Below are 24,880 nucleotides of genomic sequence, written 5' to 3' on the forward strand. Positions count from 1 at the left end.
TGATAAGAAATAGGTATGCATTAAGTCTTCATAGATTTAAAGAAAGCATCCGATACAATTAATTGTAGATGTTTAGTTACTAAAGATGTAAAGATGGGGTTGAAATTGGTTTAAAACTACATTGAAAACCGTTCATAACTATCTCTCTACAAAACAGTTGAGTTATGAGTTGGCAAGGATCAAAATTGTGACCATGATTTATTTTGTATGATATATAAGGTTTCAAGTATTTTGAAATGTGTTTTACTTTTTATTAAAACCTTGTCCCAGAAAAATATATTTACAGATAATCTCCATTTTGGAAATTCCATTGCTCAGTTTGATACACCAGCAAGATCAGGTTTTTACAGGCAAAGTATAGTAGCTCACGTTTGAGAAAGTCCTCTTATCCGACATCTTATCATGCATCAACAGGTGATACTATGATTTTCATAGTGAATCACACATTCAGCAAGTTATATTATTGTTAAAGTGGAGTATCTTCACAGAAGTGTTCCAAGTTCCAACACATTCCAACCCAATTCCCCTTATGTATATCTTAATTTCAAAACTATATAGGCAAAACAAACTACATTAACTGAATTGGGACAAATCATGTGCACTACTCTAATTTATTTTGAGTGTTACCTCTTTGAAACACCTGGCCTAGTTATAGTAAATAAAGATAAGCAGAACAAACAAAAGCACAATTTAGATACATGTGAGCACCTGCATTCAAACGTTGTGACAAAGTCCAATAAATTGCAATGGTATGGACAAAGTACAAGGCAAATCCAGTGTTTTTACAGTATAAGCAACAAACACTATGGACATACAAACAAGCCGAGATGATGGTATTCCTATGCAGCTTTTTAACATAAAAAAACAAACCAAAGGGGAACATGGAGGTTTACATGATTCCAAACCACCATTTTGTGGAGACACAAAATAACAATTGAATATTGTTTGAAGAAATGATTCCGCTTGCTCTCATCTTTAACAATCCTGTGGATTTGTGAAATGCATTCCATGAATCTCAATTGGTAATATAGAGAACGCTGTTTGACAAAGTTGCTGCGTGATTGCAATTTATAAAGAAAAATATTTTATAAGTTTTTGCATGTTGTGGGAAATATGTTTTGTAATAAAACTGTTCTGGGGTGACTGGTTTCTCACAAAGTTAGTGCACAGAACGCCAACTCCAAATAACTATCCATGGACATAGACATTTGTTAGGTAGCCGGTAATTAGAAATAAGTCTACTCTTGGCTTGAAAGAGGGGTTAGGACTCAATGGGAAATCTCTCATACTATGGGTTATCTGCTAGGAATACAATGCTGGACAACACATTCAGTTTAAATTGTTCGGGGCAGCGACACAGACAAGTTAAGCTGCCTGGTATGCAAACTAAAATCTTCACATCGGTGTGGTTCTGCAGTTTCCATGAGAACATAATCAGATTTATTTTCTTTCCTTTAAGAAACCAAGCAGGCACAAAGGAGAGGGGGTGCATAATATAAAAGGGGGCCAGTAATTCACACGTCAATGATGAAGAAGCAGACCATGATCACCTCTGTTCCAACAAGAAGTATGGTTGTATAATCATCAGGATCTCACACTATACAGTAGGTGAGCTTTGTGGTGTAGAATGGGGGATATGTTAAGCTACTTATTGTTATAGCAAACCTTCACCCAGACAGTAGAGACCAATATTGGTAAAGAAAAAAAGGGGAAAAAAGTAGTAAAACTGGAGAAACAAAAAGCATAAAAACAATCAAGTTCATAACCCAGGACACAATACACTTCAATTATGCATAACCGGCAAGTAAGCTCGAAGGGACATACAAGTGTATACGGTATATCAAATCTAAATTATTTACAACTTAATCTATATATTTTTGTGTCTTTCCTCAACATGACAAACAGTTAATATGCAAATCGCGGCATATTTTCTGAATTATTCATAACTACGAAAATTAGTTTCACTGCCGATAAATACCCCTTCCCTCCCACAAATACCAAAACATCATAGAAAACTGAAAACACAATGCGACCTCCCAGACATTATGCCTGTAGAGATGGCTACCGAACTTTATCACTCAATGAGAGAGGGTCCTTGAGAGCTGCCTCTTTAAGACATGACCTCTGGGCCTTACATTAGGTTTAAATTCTGATATCAACTACACAAACACAGATGCTTGGCAGTTTACAGTTCATGAGCAAGAATACATCTTGCTCTTCAGGGAAAGCAACAAAAAGTCTTTTGCATTTCCGCAATAACAGAAAAAGATCAATCCTCCAAAGCCATGCCGAAACAATGGACAAAATGGGACTCTTAAGACAGGTAATGTCAAGAGCGTTAGAATGCGCCAAAGTATAATGTGGACCGAGTGTGAAGCTAAGTATTTGAAAGGGCCTGACCGTCCTCATGGACTATCAGTGTTCATCATGCCTTCGGTCTCCATCTCTGGTGCCGTCTCTTCTTCGTCTTCCTCCTTTCGTTTCCTGGTGTGTTTGTATTTGTCCACGTAAGCTTTGACTAGATTGGCCACCTTCACAGGGTTGATTTCTCCACTCTTGCTGTGGCACACCTAGTGACAATGACAGTGACAAGCATGTGCTCAAACTGTTGTTTCCATAATGGAATGTGATCACGTCTGACAGGAAATGTCATTTCATTACATTACACCCTGAACCTTCTCTTCTAAATGTGTCATCACCTGCCCGTTATCTGTGTGTCTGCATTTCTTGCCTGTTGTCTATATCGATCGGTTTGCATTGTTCATTTGCAGACGGATGCTACTGTAATAATATATAAATATGTTTTCTAGGTAGATGCCAGGGGACTCGTCTCACAAAGCAGAATTTATTGGATAGCCAACTCAAAACTTAGATTGTTCTAACCATGCATGTTGTCAATTTATGTTGCATTCTGTCAGAAGAATCATTTAGTTCCTAATGCAGCAAATCAGGCATTCCCAGTACACTCTGGAAATTACCCAACCATTCTTAAGAGAATCCTGTGGATTTAGAAGCTTTGCCAACTCCCTAGCCAAAAAATCCTAAAGGATTCCGATAGAAAAATCTGAATTCGGAAAACAAATTCTATTGGATTTGTTCTTATACACAAACAGCACCCAAGCCACATGCTACTCATACACTGAGTTTTGGTTTGAACCCATGAACTTGTGGTCCAAACTCCAAACGTTTGCCGTAGTCGCTCTGGATAAGATACTATAAACTACAATGGTTACCTTCTGGACAGCTTTGCGTAGAATCTCTTTGTACTCATCCTTGCTGATGTCTCTCTTCTGGTAGAAGGGCTTAAGGGCCAGCTTCACCTCCTCCACAGCTCTCTCCTGCATGTGCAGCTTCTTCAAATACTGAGGGCACAAAGAAAACACAATGAATGCTACATTTTGTTTGTTTGAGGTCATTTATATTAAAAAAGAAGAATAATGACAGTGCTGCAGCACAGCCACACACACACCACACTTTTGTGCAAGATGTGTCACAAAACTGTCAGACGCTAGGACCCTTGATCTGTAACTGATGACAGCTGGAGCGTCATGGAAGAGCTGCTACCGGTAGTGTGCTCTCTGAAATGTGCTCTGTTCGGAGAATGTGCTCTTTGGATTTCTATGATATACCAACTCTGCTGGCCAAACACCTGTGTGTTGCTCAAGGAGAGGCCGCAAAAGTCTCTACAAGGAAACCGTGGCTGTCATTTGATGCAACATGTGCATGCTACTGTGCTACGATGGTGTCATTTTGATTTATTGTCGGCCAAGCTAAGACAAGAAATGTTCAGGATTATTTTTGTGAAAAATGGGAGGAATATTCCCCAGTCCTCCCTAGTGGGTCTAAGGAATATGGACATCCCTAGTCTATACAGAGACACAGATCTGAACAGACGCCATGCCACTAAGAGTTCCGTGCCATAATGTCACATTGTCTGTCCCTTTCTGTGCATCACCCACCTCTCTCTGAGTCCGATCTGGTGGTATGTTACTGGCACTAAGGAGACCAGTAGTCACGCTGCCCTTCTTGGAGGAATCACTGGCAGCAGCACCGGCAACATCCTGGAGAGAGAAGGTAAGGCTGTGACACTGGACAACTGAGATGAGAGCAGAAGACACAGCAACTAAGCATTAACCATTAAATGCATTTTTTTGTAGTAGCAAACTACTCAGAATAGTATCCAGAGCAACCTTCCATTTAATTTGCTTTACTGGATCGACCTTTTTAAGATTAAAACTGTGAAAACAGCTGATCTCATAGATAGTCATATGATAAAGTATATAGGGTTTTAAGTGCTTAATCAGAGGCACATGATGGTATAGAAGTGGGCACCAAAGACGAGCAAGGTGCCTAATCTGCCCATCAGGCTGGCGTACCACCCAGACCCAGATCTGCAGTTACTGTTTTATTTAGTGTTTAATTTAAAGCCCAAAACGAAAGGCCAGATGATTAACTGCTTTTTGGCTGTAATGTTATGTAAATGTAATATTTATTTATATTATCATTATATATTTAAATTAATTTTGGTGTTCATTTTGGATTTAATAGTTTAGTTTCTGGTCTATGTTGTGTCTCTGCCCTGTTCCCCCCCAACTGCTAAACATTCCCTAGAGGAAATTATTACATCATTCATCCACATTCCACAGGTCTTAATGCTGATAGTGTAGTATTGTATTTCATAATCACACCCACACAGCTTGTATGAGAATCACTTTCATTTTCCTGTGTTTTGTTTAGTTTCATTTCATCTGAAAATGCTCCCTCAACTCCAGTTTCGACCACGTGTCTACTCTAGACTCATGAAAAAAATAAAAAATAAACACACATCCCATCTTTTGGCAAAGCATGCCACCCCCTGGTCACTTTTGGAAGTGTATATATAATACAAACTGCACTGAACACGTTAAAAGCATAGGGTCAAATACTGTATCAGTGGTTAATAAGTCATTGAATGAAGAGATCTAACCTGACTGGCTATGTGGATGGAGGAAGAGGGTCTGCGAGCTCCTTCCTGCTTCAGCTTCAGTTTATACAGAGCCAACTCTGTTTGAAAGAAATCAAATCAAATCCATACAAATCAGGTGGAGTTGACAGCCAGATGTAAATTATTTTCTTATGTGTTTTATAGGTATGCAAAAGCACTCACTTGTGAGAAAAAAAAAAAAAGGTACAGTCAAATGTTTATTAGTACAATGTGTGTTCATGTAGCTAATATATATCCAGTAGTGGTACTATAAAGCCACCTACTGGTGATACTCACTACTAGCAGTTTTCTCTGGCTGAGGCCCCTCAGGCTCCTGTATGTTCCAGGTAACTCTCTTTACTGGGGCTTTGGCTTTGGCGGCGTCTTGGACAGACACCTGTCCTCCCTCACTCTTCGCCTCCTCTCCTTCCTTCTCCTGTTTGACAGCGGTGCCACCTTCTGCCACCTTCTCAGTCTTCACAAAGTCAAGGCTGTCCAACATCATATCCACGTTGAAGTCCTCTGAGTCAGAGTCCGACAGTGGTGCTGCAACCTCCTGCTTCACAGGGGCTGTGAACCGTGTGTCCGCATCCTCATCCTCCTGCTTTGGAGAAGCTGTGAATAGTGTCTCTGTATCCTCTTGCTGTACAGGGGCTGTGAACTGTGGCTCTGCATCGCCATCCTCCTGCTTCACAGGGGCTGTGAACTGTGTCTCTGCATCCTCTTGGTGTACAGGGGCTGTGAACTGTGGCTCTGCATCGCCATCCTCCTGCTTCACAGGGGCTGTGAACTGTGTCTCTGCATCCTCTTGGTGTACAGGGACTGTGAACTGTGTCTCCTCATCCTCATCCTCCTGCTTTGGAGAGGCCGTGAATAGTGTCTCTGTATCCTCATCCTCCTGTTTCACTGTGAACTGTGTCTCAAACTGTGTCTCTGCATCCTCCTGCTGTACAGGGGCTGTGAACTGTGTCTCCTCATCCTCCTGCTTTGGAGAGTCCGGGAATAGTGTCTCTGTATCCTCCTGCTGCACAGGGGCTGTGAATTGTGTCGCCACATCCTCGTGCTGTACAGGGGCTGTGAACAGTGTCTCCTCATCCTCCTGCTTTGGAGAGTCCGTGAATAGTGTCTCTGTATCCTCCTGCTTCACAGGGGCTGTGAATTGTGTCTCGAACTGTGTCTCTGCATCCTCCTGCTGTACAGGGGCTGTGAAGTGTGTCTCTGCATCCTCATCCTCCTGCTTTGGAGAGTCCGTTAATAGTGTCTCTGTATCCTCCTGCTGTACAGGGGCTGTGAAGTGTGTCTCTGCATCCTCATCGTCCTGCTTTGGAGAGTCCGTGAATAGTGTCTCTGTATCCTCCTGCTGTACAGGGGCTGTGAAGTGTGTCTCTGCATCCTCATCCTCCTGCTTCGGAGAGTCCGTGAATAGTGTCTCTGTATCCTCCTGCTTCACAGGGGCTGTGAACTGTGTCGCCACATCCTCCTGCTGTACAGGGGCTGTGAACTGTGGCTCTGCATCCTCATCCTCCTGCATTGGCGAGGCTGTGAATAGTCTCTCTCCATCCTCCTGCTTCACAGGGGCCATCGTGGACACAACACTTATAGTGGGGACCAGCGACACTGGTGGAGGCCGAGAGACCAGCCCCTGGACACTGTCCACTGTGCCACATGTGGATATGGAAGGAGAGGGCTGGGCCACCTCTGTGGAGGAGGAGGTGACATTCAGGGGTGAGTGAGAAGGCGACTCTGGCCAAATGGGTTCTACTTTGATCTGCATAGTTTTCGATGGTGCTGCCAAGGGCCGGGCAGAGATCTCAATTTTGATGGGCGTCAGCTGTTCTTTTTTAATGTCCTTCACTTCAACCGTGTCTTGAGGAGGAGAAAGGGTGGAGGACATTTCATTTACTTCTTTCATTACTCGTTTGCGAACAGGCTTCAGCAAGTCATCAAACATATCGAGAGTCGATTTGTCTTCGTTAATTTCCTTGACAATTTCGGGATCTTTGACCGGTTTGGTTGTTAATGTCTGGCTGTGTGTCTTGGGCTCATGTTTGCTAACCCCCGAGGCAGAGGAAGAGGAGGGAGTCTCTCGCTTTCTCTTTTGCGTTTCTTTACCCTCTTTAGTGGTACTTCGAGAGGGATCCCTCTCTCTCTTCTTGTCTTTCACTTCCTTCATCTCTTTGGAGGATTGAGTGGACCCTGATAGATCCCTCTCCCTCTTCTTGTCTTTTATATCCTTCATCTCTTTTGACGAGGAGTGAGATGACCCAGATGCTTTCTGCATAGTCTTAGATGACCCTTCCTCTTTCCTCCTCTCTCTTGACCGGGATCGAGACCGTGGCCTCTTTTTGTCTTTTGACCGGGATCGAGACCTGAGCCTCTTTTTCTCTTTTAATCGTGACTCAATGTGATCTCTGGAACTGGAAGAAGACGGTGGGTGTCGTGCATGCTCTTTCCTTCTTTCCCTAGACCTGGATCTAGAGCGAGATCTTGATTTGGACTTAGAAGCCGACCGCGATCTTGACCGTGAACGAGACCGTGCACGTCTGTTGTCCTTTGACACACGTTCTCGATCTCGGTCTCCTCTGTCACTCCTCTCTCTGCTTCCATGCCTACGCTTGTACATCCTAGATCGATCTCTGCTGCTGGACCGAGATGCAGACCTAAAGTTGGAAATAAAGATGTAAAGAATATATATGTTAACCATGAGCTCCTCGGGATCAAAGAGAATAACAGCACATGCATAGTGAGCACCGGGGATATTAATTTGCAAATGAGTAAATTACACTTACCTGGATCGCCTCCTGTCTGTGGACCGTGATCGCCTCTTCTTTTTGCGTGACTTATCAGGGGAGTGGGAGCCGTCTGATGGCGAGCATGCCCTCCTCCGTTCTCTGGACCTTGACCGCCTCGATCGACTCTCTCCGTCGTCTTCCCTCTCTCTCCTCCTGCTGGTGTGGCTCGAGTCCTGCTGGTCTTTCCTCCTTACCGTCTCTGGGCTGCTAGAGGCAGAGCGGCGCCCTTTTGGTGACCTTCCTCCTTTGGAGGGTTTCTTACCAAGGCCAGAGGGCTTCGCTGGGGACTGGGACAGGGGTGGGGACATGGACCTTTCTGGACTTTTCCTAGGCTCGGATTTAATCTCCGCCTTCGGTTTCCTACTGCGAGAGGTTGATGTGGATGTTGACGCTTCTGCTTTGTGGGTTGCAGGGGAACGGTTAGGAGATTGGACATTGTGTCCTGTCTCCTCCTGTGTATTCAACCTCTCAGTCTTTACAGTCAGACATGAGGTGGATTCTGTGGTCTCAGATTTGGAAGGTTTTTTCAGGCTTGGGCAATCCCCTTCAGGCTGCCTCACATCATCTAAAACTGGTTCTTTCTTAACTTGAGCGTCAGCCGACATGGTTTGTGTCTTAACCTTAGTGTCAGCTGGCTCCGTCCCTTTCTCAATCTTGACTGGTTCCCCAAAGCCTCTGTCCTCTCGTAACACATCCCCCCCATGCCCCGGATCGTCAGCCCTCCTCGAATCCTCTTGCGAGATCTCAATCTCAACTCTCTCGGTTTTCACCACAGCTGCTTGCTCTAAACCCCGCTGGACTGGCCCCAACATGTTCTTGCTTCCTTGAACGGGGAGCTTCTTTTCATGTGGTTGATGGGAGTTGTTGGCGTTTAAATCCTGACTGTTGCCATCCCCATCCCCATCCGAGCTGTCCGAGTCAGACTGAGTGGGATCAAAGGGGTCATAGGTGTCCTCTGGCTCTTTTTTGACCGCTGTTTGTGATGTCAACAGCATCTGTTTGTCCCTCTTCTGCCGTCTCTTCTTGTCTGCCTCTTCCTTTGCGTTCCCAGGTTCCCACGCGGCCCCAGCGGCGACTGTGGAAGACGCAGGGCCACTCAGCCGCCGTGCCTGCCATGAGTTCCTACTAGCGTTGATGCGGAAGCTCACTGTTGAGGACGACGAAGAGCACGGGCGATTTGTTGCCTGGGAGGAGGTAGATGAAGAGGAGGAAGAGGAGAACGAGTTTGAAAAGCCTGAGGAAGTGCCTGCTCTGTCCGGCCTGTGCCTCTGGGCCTGACCTTCAGTCCTGCCCTGTTGCGGGTCCACACGGTTCTGTCTACTCTCATTCCCAGCCAGGCTGTGCATACCTACTGTAGGGTTGCCGTTGCTACTACTTCCCCGACTAGTAATGTTCCTGGTTTCTCCACCAGTACTACTACTACTACTACCACCATCTTGTTTGGCGCAACCATTCATGACACCATTACTCTCCCTTTTTATTTTTGGTATCCTTGGTAGAACAGATACATCGCCCTCCCACACAGGCTTAGCAGAGGTCTTTTTAGGCTGAGACATGTCTAGACCCCTGGGCCGTGTGTCCGAAGAGGAAGTGGTCCCTCTGTGCGATCCACCAGGTACACCAACTTCATTGGCGCCCCTGTGGCCGTGTCCGGGGGAGGGATTGGCTCTGTAGGGGTTGGGGCCTTGCAGCCGGGGATGAGCCACAGAGGGTGGAAGGATATGGTTGGACTGAGAAGGTGAAGATGACGAGGGGTTGAATGGGGATAGATGGGGGGAGCTCTGAGAGGAAGACGATGTGTACAGGGGGCTATGGGAGGGTCCCGGCACGTCTCCTAGGGTAGGCGACATCCCAGGGTTGACCCGAGTGGCCGTTTCTCCAGAGCCGCTTCTAACTGGCATCAACGATGTTGGCAAACCCACTGAAACACAGTATATTTACAAATATATTAAATGCAGCATTATAATAAACTAAGACTACTTGCAATTAAATTATGTTCCTAGCCATTATGTTCCAACTATTCTGTCCTATTTTTCTGTTGTTTTATTATTGACGTCTTCTACACTGTAATATATTGTATTGTATTGTATTGTATTTGTGAAGCACTTTGGTACAATGAGAGTTGTTTTTAAATGTGCTATATAAATAAATTTGATTTGATTTAAGTCCCCCAAGGAGATCCCACAGGTAATAAAATAAAATAAAACTTGCACTCCAAACACAGTATTGTTTACAAGGGAACAAGTATAAAATGTTACTCTTTACACCAGCATGCTGGAACATGTAAAAAGGCCAAATCATTCTAGTGTGTAGTATGCATGTTACTGCAAAAATGGTTGTGTTTAATTTGTATTTCATGATTGGCTGTTTTAATACCCTTTAACAGGGATGTAATCACTTCCTGCCCTTGAGCATTTGGCTAACATTCACCACCACGAAAATCTTCCCACTGTTTTCATATAACCCAAGCAGAGGAACCTGTGCCATGAGCACTGATTTATATGTAAAAACTAAAAACCTTTTCATGACAGAAACTGATTTGTTTAGGCCGGATCAGCTATTTAACACAATCCTAAACACAGGAGCACAGACTTCCAGGTAGCATTCCTCTATAACAGCGCATTTCATTGCACTGATGGCCTACATTTATTTGGCTATAGGATATTTGTGAGCACCACTGCAACTTCCAGGTTTTGACAAAGCTTTGCTTTATAATTTTGCACTGAAATGTCTTATGTATACCTGCAGTAACAATTTGTTACATTTGTGTATGCCATTTCAGTGGACTAAAGTAGGTAGCCTTATGTGGCCCACACACAGGACAGGAGCCTACCGGGTATCTCCTGTTTATGTAGCATGTTACCTGGCTTGATAGCCTTGAGGGTGCCATCTCTGTTGATGACCACATCAGAGCTGTCCATGAGTAGCATGCTCTGTCCTGACAGAATGCTCCCCAGCAGGTCGGGCATGGGGGTTGGCTCCACAACTCCCAGCGACTGGGGGGCACCCACAGCTCTTCTAGAACAGCATAAAACAGGACAACAGCATTTATGAACACTTTCGCAATCAAATTCACAACAGTATTAGACTTTAATCTGAACTAATCTAACTATCCAACACCAATCTAACTGTTGTTGCCACTTACAGGATTCTAAGCACACAAGCGTGAAGCTTACTAGGCATATTCAGGACAATGTGTGGTTTGGTACAATTACCTGGACAAACCAGCGGCGACTGGTCGAGCAACAGGCTGATGAGAGCGAAGGGCAGAGTGAGAGATGCCTCGTCTTTTGGCCTCTAGTAGGGATGTTACGCGCGCCTGCGGCTCATCCTCCTCACTGGTCAAATCATTAACAATAATATAAATCATTACATTCATGCACAAGGATATTTATATATGTCACAGTACGATTGGAAAACCAATCAGATTGAAAAAGTTGCACTCAGTTTCACCCAAGCGTTGCGCAGCCACCTTCAGTCGACTCAGTGCCATACAAGTTATGTACCAATAGGGACAGAATCGTAAATCATCGCCGAATAACAAAGTTAATCTAAGTAAGGAACAAATGTGTACTTGAATCTGTAGGTGGTGGGGAGAGGGGGTGATGATAACAATTACAATATGATGATAATATAATCAATCATTTTTAATGTCAACGTACACATCATCCAGGTCAAATGGATCGCCGTACACAGAGAACGAGGAAGCCCCGATGTCAGCGCGCATGTTGCCCAGACTCTGCTCTGCAGCCCTGTACACTGTGGGGAGAGAGGACCCATTCTTGGGTTTCCCCATCCCAATGCTACGAGCAATTCGGTCCCGTGGCGTTGCCTGCTTTTTCACCACCTAGTAGAAACGCCAAGAGATTGAGGCAGAGCATGAGAAGAAGAGACATCAAAGTAGATTCACCCGGTTAAATCTCTAGCTTCGAGCAGAACAGTACTCACCACCTTTCTGGATTTTGTTCTCCTCACTTTCCTCCTCTTCCGCCTCTTGACTCCTGTACTCGCAGTTTTGCCCTTTGTTCCTTTGGCAGAGGAGGTCGTCTTTTTTCTGCCTTTTCGCCTCTTTACTGTGGACAAATTTGCGGTCACAGAAATGCATCAATATTATTGTATATACACATACGAGTACCTGCTCAACTGATTTGTATATACTACGTGTTTGTGTGTGTGTGTGTGTGTGTGTGTGTGTGTGTGTGTGTGTGTGTGTGTCTCTCTCTCTCTTACCTGTCCTGCGTCTGCGGCTGGGGGTAGCACGGGGCGTGAGGTCCCGTATGTACACTGCAGTGTTGAGCCCTGCCACTACAGAGTTGATGGTCTCATCCAACCAGGAGGACTGCATCAGAAATCTAGGAGCCAGCTGGTGAGAGAAACTTTCCTTCACTCTACAGAGTCTCAAAGTGTTCCCCATTCATTACTGTTTAATTTGCCCATTTTAACGGGTAACACCTTTTATATGCCGACACAACATTGCATGCACCAGTCTGTCTGAAGCACAACTCCCATGTACAGTATATTCATGTGCAATCCAGTGCAGTAACAGTTATCTCACACACACACACACACACACACACACACACACACACACACACACACACACACACACACACACACTTACTTAAGTAGTATTTTAGTGGTACTGACTACTGAGTAGACTTGCCCAAAAGCATCAGAACAATGAATGGGTCACAAAAGAAACGTAAGGTAAGAAATGGATGCATAATTGCATAACCGTAACGCCAACACACGCAACACACCAACATCAAGAACAGGGGCCAACGGTATTGTGAGTTGAGGTGGTGAGTTGCCAAGGGGGCCAAGACAAAAAGAAGCATCACGCCTCATGCCAAACCTGCGTTGTGCGTGCCTGTGTAATGCGATGGCGGTTGACGCTGGCGCGAACCCTCTCGCTCTGCTGGGTGCGGGCAATGGCCCGGGTGGGTCCTTCCGGAGAGCGCCGGGAGCGGCTGGTGGTGGGACGGTCACTGAGTAAGCTGTCTGTTTCACTCTGCTCTTCTGCCGAACCCCCTGAGTCAGGATGATAATAGAGCAGTGGTTTTCAACCCTTTTCATATCAAGGTCCATTATTTATGCAGAATTTGAACCACGGACCACCATTTGATAAGATTTAGCGTCAGATACGATGTCCACAATTCCATGCTGTATTGATGTTGGTACGATTATGAGCGATAACAGGCAAACGTTGATCAAAATAACAATTCTTCTACATTCTCCAATTATGTAAATAAGTAAACTGGAGTAAAATTAAACCACATTTGGTTTAATTTAACTTTAAGTCTTTCTGTGCCACGCTAGGTGGCAGCAGAGTGTAGGTACGCCCTGCCAGAGGGATTCTTATGTAACCAACAAACATGTATTCTTACTATGACGGTTGTTGGCTTCACACTCCGGGCAGAACCATTCCTCTACAGGAACAGCATCCAGCGGGGGCGTCAGACACTCCATGTGGTACCTGAAATGAATACTTAATTTAATATGTAAAATTACATCTCATACTTTTTGTATGAGATGCAATATTGCACAATTTAATGAACTAGTCCATACCCGGGGATATGCACACTCAAAGTATTTGCAGACTTTGGGTTATGTGCTGTGTATACTGTATGCATAATGTTTGAGAACCACTGCTCTGAAAGAACATTGGACAATGATGTTTGACAGTCAGCTATATTGTTGCTTATTGTAGAAGTGTTGACAGTTTAGCGTGCCTCTCACACGCGCGCGCACATTTAGTACATAAATCGTCTGGAAACGTCATAAGGATTGGAACCGAGAGGTGCGTTCGTCTGTGGACGTCCTAGCGACGTCCAAACGACACGGGGCGAGATAAGAATATTCAGAATGATTCCCATTTGTTTTTTTGGCATTTCGCTTTTCGCTTGCCGTATGCTAACGCTGTGTGCAACTATTAGCTTGTCATTGACTCCCATGAATGACTCGTATCTCCTCATCCAGGGCGCTCTCCGTGGTGATAAATGGATCGATATGCTGGCGCTTCATTTCTGCTCCTCATCCGTCTGTCCCGCAAAATATAAACGCTTTTTGGAGCGTATATAAATATATTAAGATGATCGGAGATTGTGAGGTCACTTTGTGCGCGCGCGCACACCCACACACACACCGCCTCCTGGCACACACACACACACACACACACACACACACACACACACTGTGAAGGCCGTAGTACTGTAAATATGACATGAATATGAATGCAAAGTAGCGGTCCATGTGTGGACAGGCTACCTGTCGCCGCGGTGCATAGTGAGATGTGTGCAAACCGTGTAGTTTATCAGGAGAAGCTTACCAAAGGATGCAACACGGCGAACACGCACACACACAGTCAGCGGCGCCAAATTGTATAGGGCACAATTTGTTGTGTTGCAGCGCTAGCTAGAGGAAGCATGCCAGTGGGGTAACGGTGAGAACGGTGGCCTGTGATGCAGGTGTCGCCAAGGGACGCAGGTGTGTGAGGGTGCGAGGTGAATTCACTAATAAATTAATGTTGCATCCTTTGGTATTCTTCTCCTGATAAACTACACGGTTTGCACACATCTCACCATGCACAACGGCGACAGGTAGCCTGTCCACACATGGACCGCTACTTTGCATTCATATTCATGTGATATTGACAGTGCAAGACCCATTTGTGCATTTTTTTAATCCACTAATAAATTCATTATAAATCAGTAATGTGTGAAAGTGGAAAAAGGGCTCCAGGAAGACCTCCATATAATTCTGGTCCATGCCTGTGTGTGAAAAGTGGGAGTGATTGGGCCAGGCAAGGTTGAGAGAAAGTGCTGTCAGGGACATTCAGACAGACAGACAGACATTTGCTGAATTTTAGTATGATGATGATAGATAAGTCTTCTCACCCGGCATCACAGCCGTCACACAGCAACAGGCGGTCCTCGCGGTCACTGCCACCACAGACCTCACAGCTGGTCTGCTCCAGTTCCAGATCCACCACCTCCTCCTGGACCTCCTTCACTGGCTTCTGTACAGTGATCTAGACCGGACCAAGACCACACCCCACATTAAGTCCACCAGATGAAAACTTAAACATAAAGACATAAAAGGTCCTTGGTCAAATTTCTTAGACTCTTTGTATTATTATTATTACTACTATAACAAGTAAGTAAATCACACAGCTAAAGTGTGAATGTAACACAGGTCACTCACCATCTTCTGCACTTTGCCACCATAACACTTCCTTAGGTAAATGTTACCGAAGACAATACGGTCCACAGGACAGGAGTTTGCATTCTGTATGAGGAGCAAACAGAGATGGGATTTTGCACACTTATTGTACACAATTATCATATGATATTATGAAGACTGCTTCACAGTGCACTGCTTAGCTTTCATTTCTTCATCTGTCCGGTAAAAAGATGATATGGCGCGGGCTGTATCTGTTACCCGTTTGAAACAGGATTAAAGTTTTGAGCGTCCACATTTCGGTTAATTATGCATGTAGTCCAGGCGAGAGCGGTAGAGCTCCGGACACCCAGAGAAAGCTGCGTGTAGTGTAGGCTATATTATATGCACGGCCTGTAAAATGCATATATATGTGGCCTTGTGGCATAGTCATTCAGTAGGCATGGGCATACTCAACTGTTGCTGATGTTTTTCTTTTTCATTACAAATCATTACAATTTTAATTATTTTACATAGGCCTACTAATATTCTCATATATCCTCTTCTGCCAGAAGTAGGCTACAAAGTAATGTATACATATGCATGAGATTTGTAGATCTTAAAGCTCACAAGGGGCGGCATGATGCATTGTGAACTTTAATATGAGTTTGACTTTGGAGATTGAATATATATATTGTGCGTAGCAGCGCAACACCTCTGAATGTCAGATAAATGCTCGTTAATAGATTTATTGATTCCCTGCTGCCTGCACATCGAAACATTGCACATAGGCTATACAAGTATGAAAAAGAGGAATTAGAAACAGTGAAAACAGGCCGTTTATAGACTAATATAGACAGTAAACCCACCCAAGAAGACGAAGCACTTTGACGAGGTCCATGCGTGCTGCATGCAGTGTGCACTGCACAGTCAGACCTGCATGCCTGAAAGGTAGGCTACGGACAGACAGTGCGGTGGCTGTGCTGCCTATCTTTATACTATAGCCTGGCTATATACTAATCTATTGTACACTACACCATTAGTAGGCTAACAATAATGTAGATCATCCGTTTTTTTCCGTCTTTCCAGATTGGTAATTACCATATTTTATATCTGTTCTCCGAAAATACAAGCTCACTGCATGGCTTCAGATCGGCTATTTTCGGAGAAGAGATTTATTGACATTATGTACAAATAAAAAATAGCTGTGATACTGGAGGTGGAACGTCTGGTGACGTGAGGTTAGTTTGGAGGGGGCGAGGGGAAGCTGTGATACTGGAGGTGGAACGTCTGGTGACATGAGGTTAGGTTGGAGGGGGCGAGGGGAAGCTGTGATACTGGAGGTGGAACGTCTGGTGACATGAGGTTAGTTTGGAGGGGGCGAGGGGAAGCTGTGATACTGGAGGTGGAACGTCTGGTGACGTGAGGTTAGTTTGGAGGGGGCGAGGGGAAGCTGTGATACTGGAGGTGGAACGTCTGGTGACATGAGGTTAGGTTGGAGGGGGCGAGGGGAAGCTGTGATACTGGAGGTGGAACGTCTGGTGACATGAGGTTAGGTTGGAGGGGGCGAGGGGAAGCTGTGATACTGGAGGTGGAACGTCTGGTGACATGAGGTTAGGTTGGAGGGGGCGAGGGGAAGCTGTGATACTGGAGGTGGAACGTCTGGTGACATGAGGTTAGTTTGGAGGGGGCGTCACCGTTTCAGCCAATAGGCGCATTCGCTGTACACACGGAGACGACAAAGTCGCGTCTCTGGGAGGTGGTTTCAAAATGACCCGGGTTAGGTCCCCTAAAACGCCATCTGTGTGGTAGAAAGGGCAGATCGGCTAAATACTTGCCCGGGTAATGCAGAACACATCCTCATGTGGACACCACCTTAATCAACATTCTAGTACCACGTTAAAAGGTCTATGGAAATAGTTGGGGGAGGACATAGCTGGGTATATGTTCTAGTATACGTATGTGCATGCATTTTGGTATCAATACAAAACCATATTTTACGGTGAATGACCAACTCACCTTGGACCACTCGAGGATGCAGTCGAGGCAGAAGTAGTGCTCACAGCTCTCTGGCGTAGCTACAGGCTGGCTGTTGAATGAGTTGAGGCAGATGGGACACCTCTCTGTGTCTTCGTCCGAGCTCAGCCCTGCAGGGTCAGCAGAGGTTCCCCCCACCGCTCCCTCCAGGGCTTTACCCTCTTCCTCCACCTCATCTGGGAAGGCACATACGCACGTACATGATGTGAGTGACGTACAGACAATATACACCAAGGTTTCAATTGCATTTTCACATGCGAGTGCAGTGACCAATTTTCCACTGCATCGGGTAAGACTAAAAATTATGAAACGTGTAAGTATGCCTGTTGGACAAACATTACCCATTATACTAACGTTGTATGGTCGATACAGAGTAACCAATGGCGCTCGCTGCTGTCGATTTCACATTTTGGGTTTTTATTGATTCAGAATGGTCTCGCTGAGATCAATTATTAGCAGCGTCCCCTTCGCTAGGTTACGCTGTGGTCCGTCAATGAAATGATTCCCCCAGTCCACCGCCATTGTAACCACGATCTTAAAAACCTTTTTTCTCTGAATTGTTTCAACAGCATGCGAAACCATCCAATCATCTACCAAGTATCTTGAAAAAAAGGAACAGCCCCGTCATCGAATTGGCTCCCGAGATCCCAGATCCCAATAAGCTGTGAAACAAACTTGTGTAGCAAGCTTCTTGGATCTGGCAGCGTCAGGTTACGATGTTAGTGGCTCATTACTAAATCGTTGCTACCTCAGTTATTAACGCTTCTGATGACTTATAAGAAGGCGGTAGCCACATTAGCTTTAAGCAATTTTGCTTCCAGTTCATTTTGGGGTCTTATAATAATAAAATAAGTCCCCAGATCCGGAGAAGCATTCGGAGGCAGTTAGTGACTGCTGAATCAATATTGGCAGTCAAAGAGTTAACCCATTTAGGACTGACTCAAAATTAAAACAATTAATTCTAAATCATGACAGTTTTCTGAAATACCCTATGTTTTTATATCAGTGGTGCTCAATATTTCATGTCAAGGACCCCAACAATTATATGCAAATGGCCTCTGACCCCCATCTCAAAATATGTTGTTCCAGGGACCCCCCCCAGAAGCAAAGATTTGAGTTAAAAGCGTTGAAATAATATATATTCGGCGCCACATTTTCATTATTTTGAGAAGATGATGAAGCCTACAGGGAAATACTGTGTTCATATTATTTGCCCTTACTTTTTAATACTGTAATAATATAATTAATTGATTCCATTCATGACTTCCAGTCCCAGGCAGTGCATTGAATAAGCATGCATGTCACATTGTCACAGCATCTTACCGTCGCTGTCATCTTCCTCCTCCTCTTCATCCTCTTCTCCGTCAATATCGTCCTCTTCTTCCTCACCAGTGTCAGAATTTCCATCCCCAGAATCCTCCTCTGCATCGTCCGAGTCATCTGGGAGGGAACGACGCAAGACCAATTAGCTGATAATAGATTGGTCTACACTACAGCCCCCCCCAGACATTGTTTGATGCTGTGCTATGACAATGATTCAACCACAAAGGAGTTGCGTATTTTCAGTGTGTGAAACAATGCGCAACTAAGTATAAGGGCACGGTTCCACACGCACGACTGAAACAGATATGTCCTGTTCACTTCCAGTCTAGTGTAGCTTCCGGTTGCAGGTGACACGCCTACGAGTCACATCATGTGACCGTTTGGTTGCTTCAGTCGCACATACCCTATCTGAGTGGAGGTATGGTTAGGGACAATATGAAAATTATGTGTCACTTACGAGTCATGATATTATTTAGAAAATCTAAATATGCTCAAGTCTTAAAATGGCACTTTTGTTAACCACATGAACCATGAATTCTTGGGGGAACGTTTGCCAAAAATAGCCGATTTACAAACTCATAACACGTTGCTCGCAACCCAACCCAGTGAGATTTTAGATCAGCTATTTTAGGGGCGAACGATAACAACCTGGACCTCTGAACAACTGTGACCTCTGAACTGAAGATGGCAAACCTGACATGGGAGCGAGGCACAACATGCTGCACAGGATAGGACCAGATGGAAGCAAATAGTCGCAGCCTTATGTTCCACCGGGAATGAAGAGAATTAAGTAAGTCTTTTGGGGCCAAGAGATTTGGCGTAGAGTGAAATAAGAGTGTACCATGTGCGTTCCTTACAGGTCTGTTTTATCAAGTATAGAGGGTTTAAGTGGTACTGAATATGTTTTATCAAGTATAGAGTGTTTAAGTGGTACTGAATTTGCAGCTCAACAAAAGTCATGGGTATGATTGAGGACAATTTATGGATAAATTAAAATACGATTACATTTTGTGGAGGAAAGCATTTCACACACGCTACCTGAGATGGCCCACGCTGCAGCCCTCTTCCCTTTGCCATGGGATGCATTGTAGTTGATCAGCTCATCCTGGCTGTCATCTCCATCCATGGCTGACCATCAGAGAACCAACAGAGCTGCAATATCTCTTACGGTATGTTTGCAGACTTTGGTCAGGTCAGATCATGAAAAAAGTGCAGCTGGCACTCAAGTTCACAGAGGTTTCTCAGATCAATTTACTGTCAGAGTTAGATCTAATGCAAGGCCACTCAGGTTCAAAAGACACTAGACAAGGGGAAAGTGGATGATTTCCATACCAGCTTTATGACACTACAAGGTCAATGAAGGGCATGATCTCCTGGGAATAAAGAAAACATAAACAAAACATCACAAAATGACAGGTCCTGCTATTAAAATAAATAACGGTTATTTGTTTAGGTAGTGGGTGGGATGTGGTCGATTCATTTTTTTACTTTTATCACTGCTTTAGGTGGACAAAAAACATTAATGCTGCCATTCTTAATACAACAGCATTGATGATTTAAAAAATATATATTTTAGTAACTAATTTGCATCACTAGAATTTGTTTTATAATGGGTTGAACTTGAATCTAGAGTTGCAACACCCTACATTGACAGCCAATTTCTCCAAATGTTAACTGATATTTTAAGGTCTATTAAACTATTAAAAGACAGAGCCTGCAGACACCCTATACCTAACATAGGTATGCAGCAATACGTTGTCCATGCTGGTAGACAGCAACAAGTAATAGACAGTAACAAGTAAATAAATTAAACACAACTAATATTACCTTCAGCTGCCGTTAAGCCATCTGTGGAAAAGGTCCACGGCGACTACGAGTTTAATCCTACCGATGTTTTACCCCACCCTAAGTAGAGGAATACATGGATCTCATAGGCTAGTTTAGGGTCAGTAAGTTTGAGAGGTTAGCAGTGGAGGCTAGCAGCTGTTTGTGTTTGGTTGGATACTGCTTCACAGACGACTAGCATGCTGCATTCTGTAGGTAAACTAGACCTGGACACTACACTATGTGGAAACGAGGCTGTATTTGTAAACAAGTATGAAAGACTGCCTCTTAAACCCCACAAACTACTACATTTGACCTCATGAACCGTCCAGACGTTGCAAGGCTATGTTGTTAGCTATGGGACCCTGCTGTGATCACTATACGGAGCCTGTTGTTATCGCACAATGCTGAATGCTAGCTCTCCCTTTATGCAAGTCGATGGAGTTAGCTAGAAGCTACGGCGTTAGCATTAGCATGGGTGTTGCTAAATTTAGCTAGCCCCAGCTGCAAGCTTGTTGGTGTTGTATTTATTTTTATTGTGACATTCGCAGAATGTTGTGATACCGCTAGTTGTCCGTCTTCCGTGCAAAACGCTAGGCCCCATAGTCATGTATGAAACGTGTATTAAGACACCTACCCCATTCATGTGTGTGTAAAAGCATGTTGTTTTAAACGGTTGTGTAGAGTTGAGTGACACCACCGGCTGATATATCTACGGACGGAAATGGCTGAACACACTCAAATCACTGTGACACTCTTAAAGGCGCAGACCATTTATTTATAGTGAAAAATAAATGATGCTGGAATTCTGGGAAGCCTCTTTGCAGTGCACAAAAGTGCATTGTATTATAAGTATATTGTTTAATTGCATTTTGTCTAATGTTTATTTGCATTAAAAATATAGTTTTATTTCATTTTTTGTCTCTATGTAATATAACTTATATAACAGGTTTAAGTCTATGTAATATAACTGTATGCTATGTTGTTTATAACAGGGTTAATGACTCTGTGTACCTACTTTTTATGTATTGATGTATATTTTTGTTCTTGCTTAATGTAAATCGCTCTGGATTAAGAGCGTCTGCTAAATGCCTAAATTGTAATTGTCTGTGTATTGTGTGTAATATAACTGTACATACAGTCTGTATCATGTATGTACATACACAGTCACACACTACAGGTATTAAAGTGATTGCTGTCTTTGATGCAATCAAGCACACAGTAGGCGAAGCCTATAAACCTTTTATGATTAACGGTATACTAGGTAGATTGGCGCAGACCCTGCCCTCTCTGACTGATAACAATGTTAATGTTTCTATAGTCTCAGAGGCCGCAGGAGTTTTGTTTTCAAAGGAGAAAAAACGCCTGGGTGAGACATGCATGAGAACTGGCATACAAACTAGTCCTAGTCCTCAAACTAGGGGATTTTCATGATTCTGAATCCATTTCAAGCATTAGTTTTACACAAAAAACACGAGTCCTTGGGCTAAAAACGGCCATAGCCATGTGCTGATCTCATCACATTTGTGATGATTGCAATGGCTGTTTTTAGCCCAAGGAGTGTTTTTTTGTGCAAAACTAATGCTTGGAATTGGAATGGATTCAGAATCATGAACCCCCCCTATTTGACACGTCACTGACATGCTACTTAAAGCATAATGACATTTTGACATTTTTGCCTTATATAAGATGTCAATGGTATGGTCACATATAAACCCCTATAAAAATAATTGCTCAATACCATCAGCCGGTCAGCAAGTGGATTCATAAATGTATATATAGACAATATTTTAGGCCAATAAGAAGTTCTATAGCAAATTTCCCATCCCATACCCCGGGCTGCCAGACTAAACCTTGTTATTTTCGCTAACCAATAAGAGTGCACTCCAAATGTGGTGTGGAGTAGGCTGTAGGGAGCAGAGGGGGTGTCTCTATATCCACACTGTGAGAAGTGTATTACTGTAGGTCAACATAACACTGTTAGAGGATGACCCGGCTCTGCTGGTGTCGGCCAGGTACAAATTGCAGGTTAAGAAAATCCCTCAGCTCTGAACTCGGTATGCACCTGCAGGCTTGCTGATAACAAACTATCATTACACTTGGGCCTGGCTGGGTAAAACTGAATTCATTCACTTTGGGTCAAATAGAAACCTCATCAAGGCCGACAGCTTTGATTGATTGAATAGTTAATTAGACTAGATTATATAAACAGCAACAAGAGTACAGTGAAGTCAAACACTCAGTCCAAAAGGCATAGCAACAAAGAATGCAGGCACTGACTGAGGGCAAGGTTGCATTTACAATTTTGAATGTCAATTCCATTTTTTGCTTAACTCTTGTCTTCAACCTAGAGCCAGTTTAGAGTAGCAAAATGGGTTGGAAAGAAGTGGGTCATGGGCCCCAGGCCGAGAAGTAGTCAAATTAGTTTGTTTTGGGAAGTCTTAAGTGACATTGGGATTCTGGAGAACCAAGACAATGACAATGTTATCAAAAGACAAGATGATATCAAATTACCTACATGGTTTCCATTTAGAGGCAAATCTTTCCAGTGATAAAATGGCAACTAATGTAATCAACAAAGTCAACCAAAGAACAAGATTTTTGTAAAGGATCACCTCACTGGTCAGTGGTCAGTAAGAATACATTGAGAACTCTTAACAGGAGCACAAAACGCCTATATCCAAACATCCACCCCAGGTCATCGTGACATCATGTGACATCAGCCCCCATATATGGTACCCAGGTCATCGTGACATCATCAGGGATATCCCTGATGTCATAGTAAATGCGAGTTAAGCAGTTATGCCCATATATGGAGATCCCTGATGTCATCAATATTGGCTATCAACTCTACATTTGACCTCAAACCCTTAGATCTCCATATATGGGTATATGTCAGAACCTGTTCTGATGCTGCCAGCTATGCCAACTATGAAACCTTGAGTTTTTTGTCACGTCACATCACTCACAATCCCCATACATGGGGAAAGCCTTCATATATTGTGCCCAGGTCTCATGACATCACTATGACATCATCAGGGATGATAGTAAATCAGGGATCATATAGTGTAAATGCGACCTGCTGTCGCAATTAAGCCCATATACTGTATGGAGATCCCTGATGTCATCAATATTAGTATATGGATATAGTGTCGCAGTCCCGCCCCCTTTCTTAGTTTCTTGACGACGATTGGCCCAGGAAATAATTCCCCATTATTTTTTCTCATAGACATTTCAAAAGGTATTTATCTAAAGATTCAACAAAAATGACATTGCAGGAATCAAATCCTGTACACTCAAGACACTGCCAACGCTGCCACCCTTAGATCTCCATATATGGAGCTGACCTGTTCTGACATTCCATATGTTGATCTGACCTTATCAAACCCTGTACACTCAAGACACGCTGATCGATACATATGTATATACTGTATGGCCAGTGCACGCGGCCAGTTACTGGTAAGTCTTTTTTGTTGAATTACTGATGAAGTCAAGTTCAGTATGTACTGTATATCCATAACATAAGCAAGCAGCATGCACGCTAGCAGACAATACACTAGTTCTTTCTTTCAATAATTTTAATATTATTATTATTATTTACTGTTATTATTATTTTCAAAATTATATTACATGATCATCTTCTTAATACACTAGTTTAAGCTTGTCACATGAAACTATACCTTCATATGCATATATCTGTATAATCAAAACATTATCGTGTAGCGTATCTGTGTCAGATTGTGAAAATAATGATCAAAATAATATTAATAAAATGATTGAAAGAAATAACTAGTGTATTGTTTGCTATGCTGCTTGCTTATGTTATGGATATACATACATTGTTGACTTTGTCATCAGTAATTCAACAAAAAATACTTATAACACGCACAAATACATTGCAAAAAACAAACAGTGCTATAGGGCAGGTCTTGGCGCCTTATGAATAAGACAAACAGGTCCATAGACTTGGCTGCCACATGACCCATGTCTGGAATCATTCCAGACGTGGAGAAAAACAAGGAAAAATTATGCCATTTCCTTTGAAAGACATTAATATACAAACTGTGTATTGAATGAATAGCCTCAACAATTACAGTAGTAGTAGTAGTAGTAGTAGTAATAGTAGTAGTAGTAGTAGTAGTAGGCTACTAGCAGTACATTTCAATCTTTTGACTGTGACTTCACTCCAGTGACTCAAAATCGAGATGGGTTTGCATGTGCTGTCAACAAACCCACCAACTCAATGTCGCCCCCTACTGGTTACTGTATATAGAGGAAAACATAATAAGCCTATTACATAACACACAGTAATACTGTGTATCACGGGAGAGCGTATCCTGCATATCGGAAAAATAACACGGAATGGTTAATACAGTTTAGTCACGGTGCCAAGCCCAAATGCTGTTTATTTAAATATATTGCATAGAACAAACTATAGAGGCGAGTAATATAACCTAGCCTATAACCATGCAGTGGAGAACATATGGGAACATTGTGTTCCCTTGAACATAATACCGATACAACTACAATTTTAGATGTATTGGTTGTGTATCGTAGCCACATAAGTCTTGTTTATAGGCTATTTACTTCATACATGTTTGCTTAAGTTTAAAATTATTATTATTTCATTATTGTGAAAAAAGTCCAAAACTGTCGTAGTGTCAGTAGTGTGATGTTATCTAATATATATAATGTTATCTAATATATAGATAGATAGATAGATAGATAGATAGATAGATAGATAGATAGATAGATAGATAGATAGATAGATAGATAGATAGAT

The 24,880-nt window shown here is 43.3% G+C and overlaps 2 protein-coding genes across 6 annotated transcripts in view; one reads left to right on the plus strand and one right to left on the minus strand.

The window, feature by feature from the left end:
- The window catches only part of trim44 (tripartite motif containing 44), a 466,525-nt gene that overhangs the window by 326,406 nt on the left and 115,239 nt on the right, over positions 1 to 24,880 (plus strand). The window lies entirely within an intron of this gene.
- phrf1 (PHD and ring finger domains 1) lies at positions 238 to 20,814 on the minus strand. Of its 4 annotated transcripts, XM_080762563.1 has the most exons (20): positions 20,735 to 20,778; positions 20,101 to 20,178; positions 19,312 to 19,646; positions 18,274 to 18,390; positions 16,933 to 17,126; positions 14,959 to 15,042; positions 14,652 to 14,785; positions 13,143 to 13,231; positions 12,611 to 12,786; positions 11,986 to 12,118; positions 11,704 to 11,828; positions 11,418 to 11,602; positions 10,971 to 11,093; positions 10,619 to 10,773; positions 7,753 to 9,676; positions 5,261 to 7,623; positions 4,967 to 5,043; positions 3,960 to 4,061; positions 3,234 to 3,362; positions 238 to 2,570 (listed from the first exon to the last, which is right to left on the minus strand). In XM_080762563.1, exons 3-20 carry the CDS (start codon positions 19,397 to 19,399, stop codon positions 2,406 to 2,408), a joined length of 6,363 nt encoding a protein of 2,120 aa, XP_080618689.1. In that variant the 5' UTR covers positions 19,400 to 19,646; positions 20,101 to 20,178; positions 20,735 to 20,778; the 3' UTR covers positions 238 to 2,405. The 4 variants fall into 4 exon arrangements, with proteins under 4 accessions (XP_080618689.1, XP_080618690.1, XP_080618691.1 ...); XM_080762564.1 differs by lacking the exon at positions 20,101 to 20,178 and having other exon boundaries at positions 20,735 to 20,814; XM_080762565.1 differs by having other exon boundaries at positions 12,626 to 12,786; positions 20,101 to 20,796.

The sequence above is a fragment of the Protomyctophum bolini genome (assembly GCF_963924005.1).
Source record: "Protomyctophum bolini genome assembly, chromosome: 4".
Lineage (NCBI taxonomy): Eukaryota > Metazoa > Chordata > Actinopteri > Myctophiformes > Myctophidae > Protomyctophum > Protomyctophum bolini.

Coding starts and splice junctions, on each gene's coding strand:
- phrf1 (XM_080762564.1), bottom strand. CDS start 19,399: ATGGATGGAGATGACAGCCAGGATGAGCTGATCAACTACAATGCATCC. Junction 7,624..7,752: donor ACAGACAGGAGGCGATCCAG/GTAAGTGTAATT, acceptor TTCCAACTTTAG/GTCTGCATCTCGGTCCAGCA. Junction 2,571..3,233: donor TACGCAAAGCTGTCCAGAAG/GTAACCATTGTA, acceptor CATTGTCACTAG/GTGTGCCACAGCAAGAGTGG.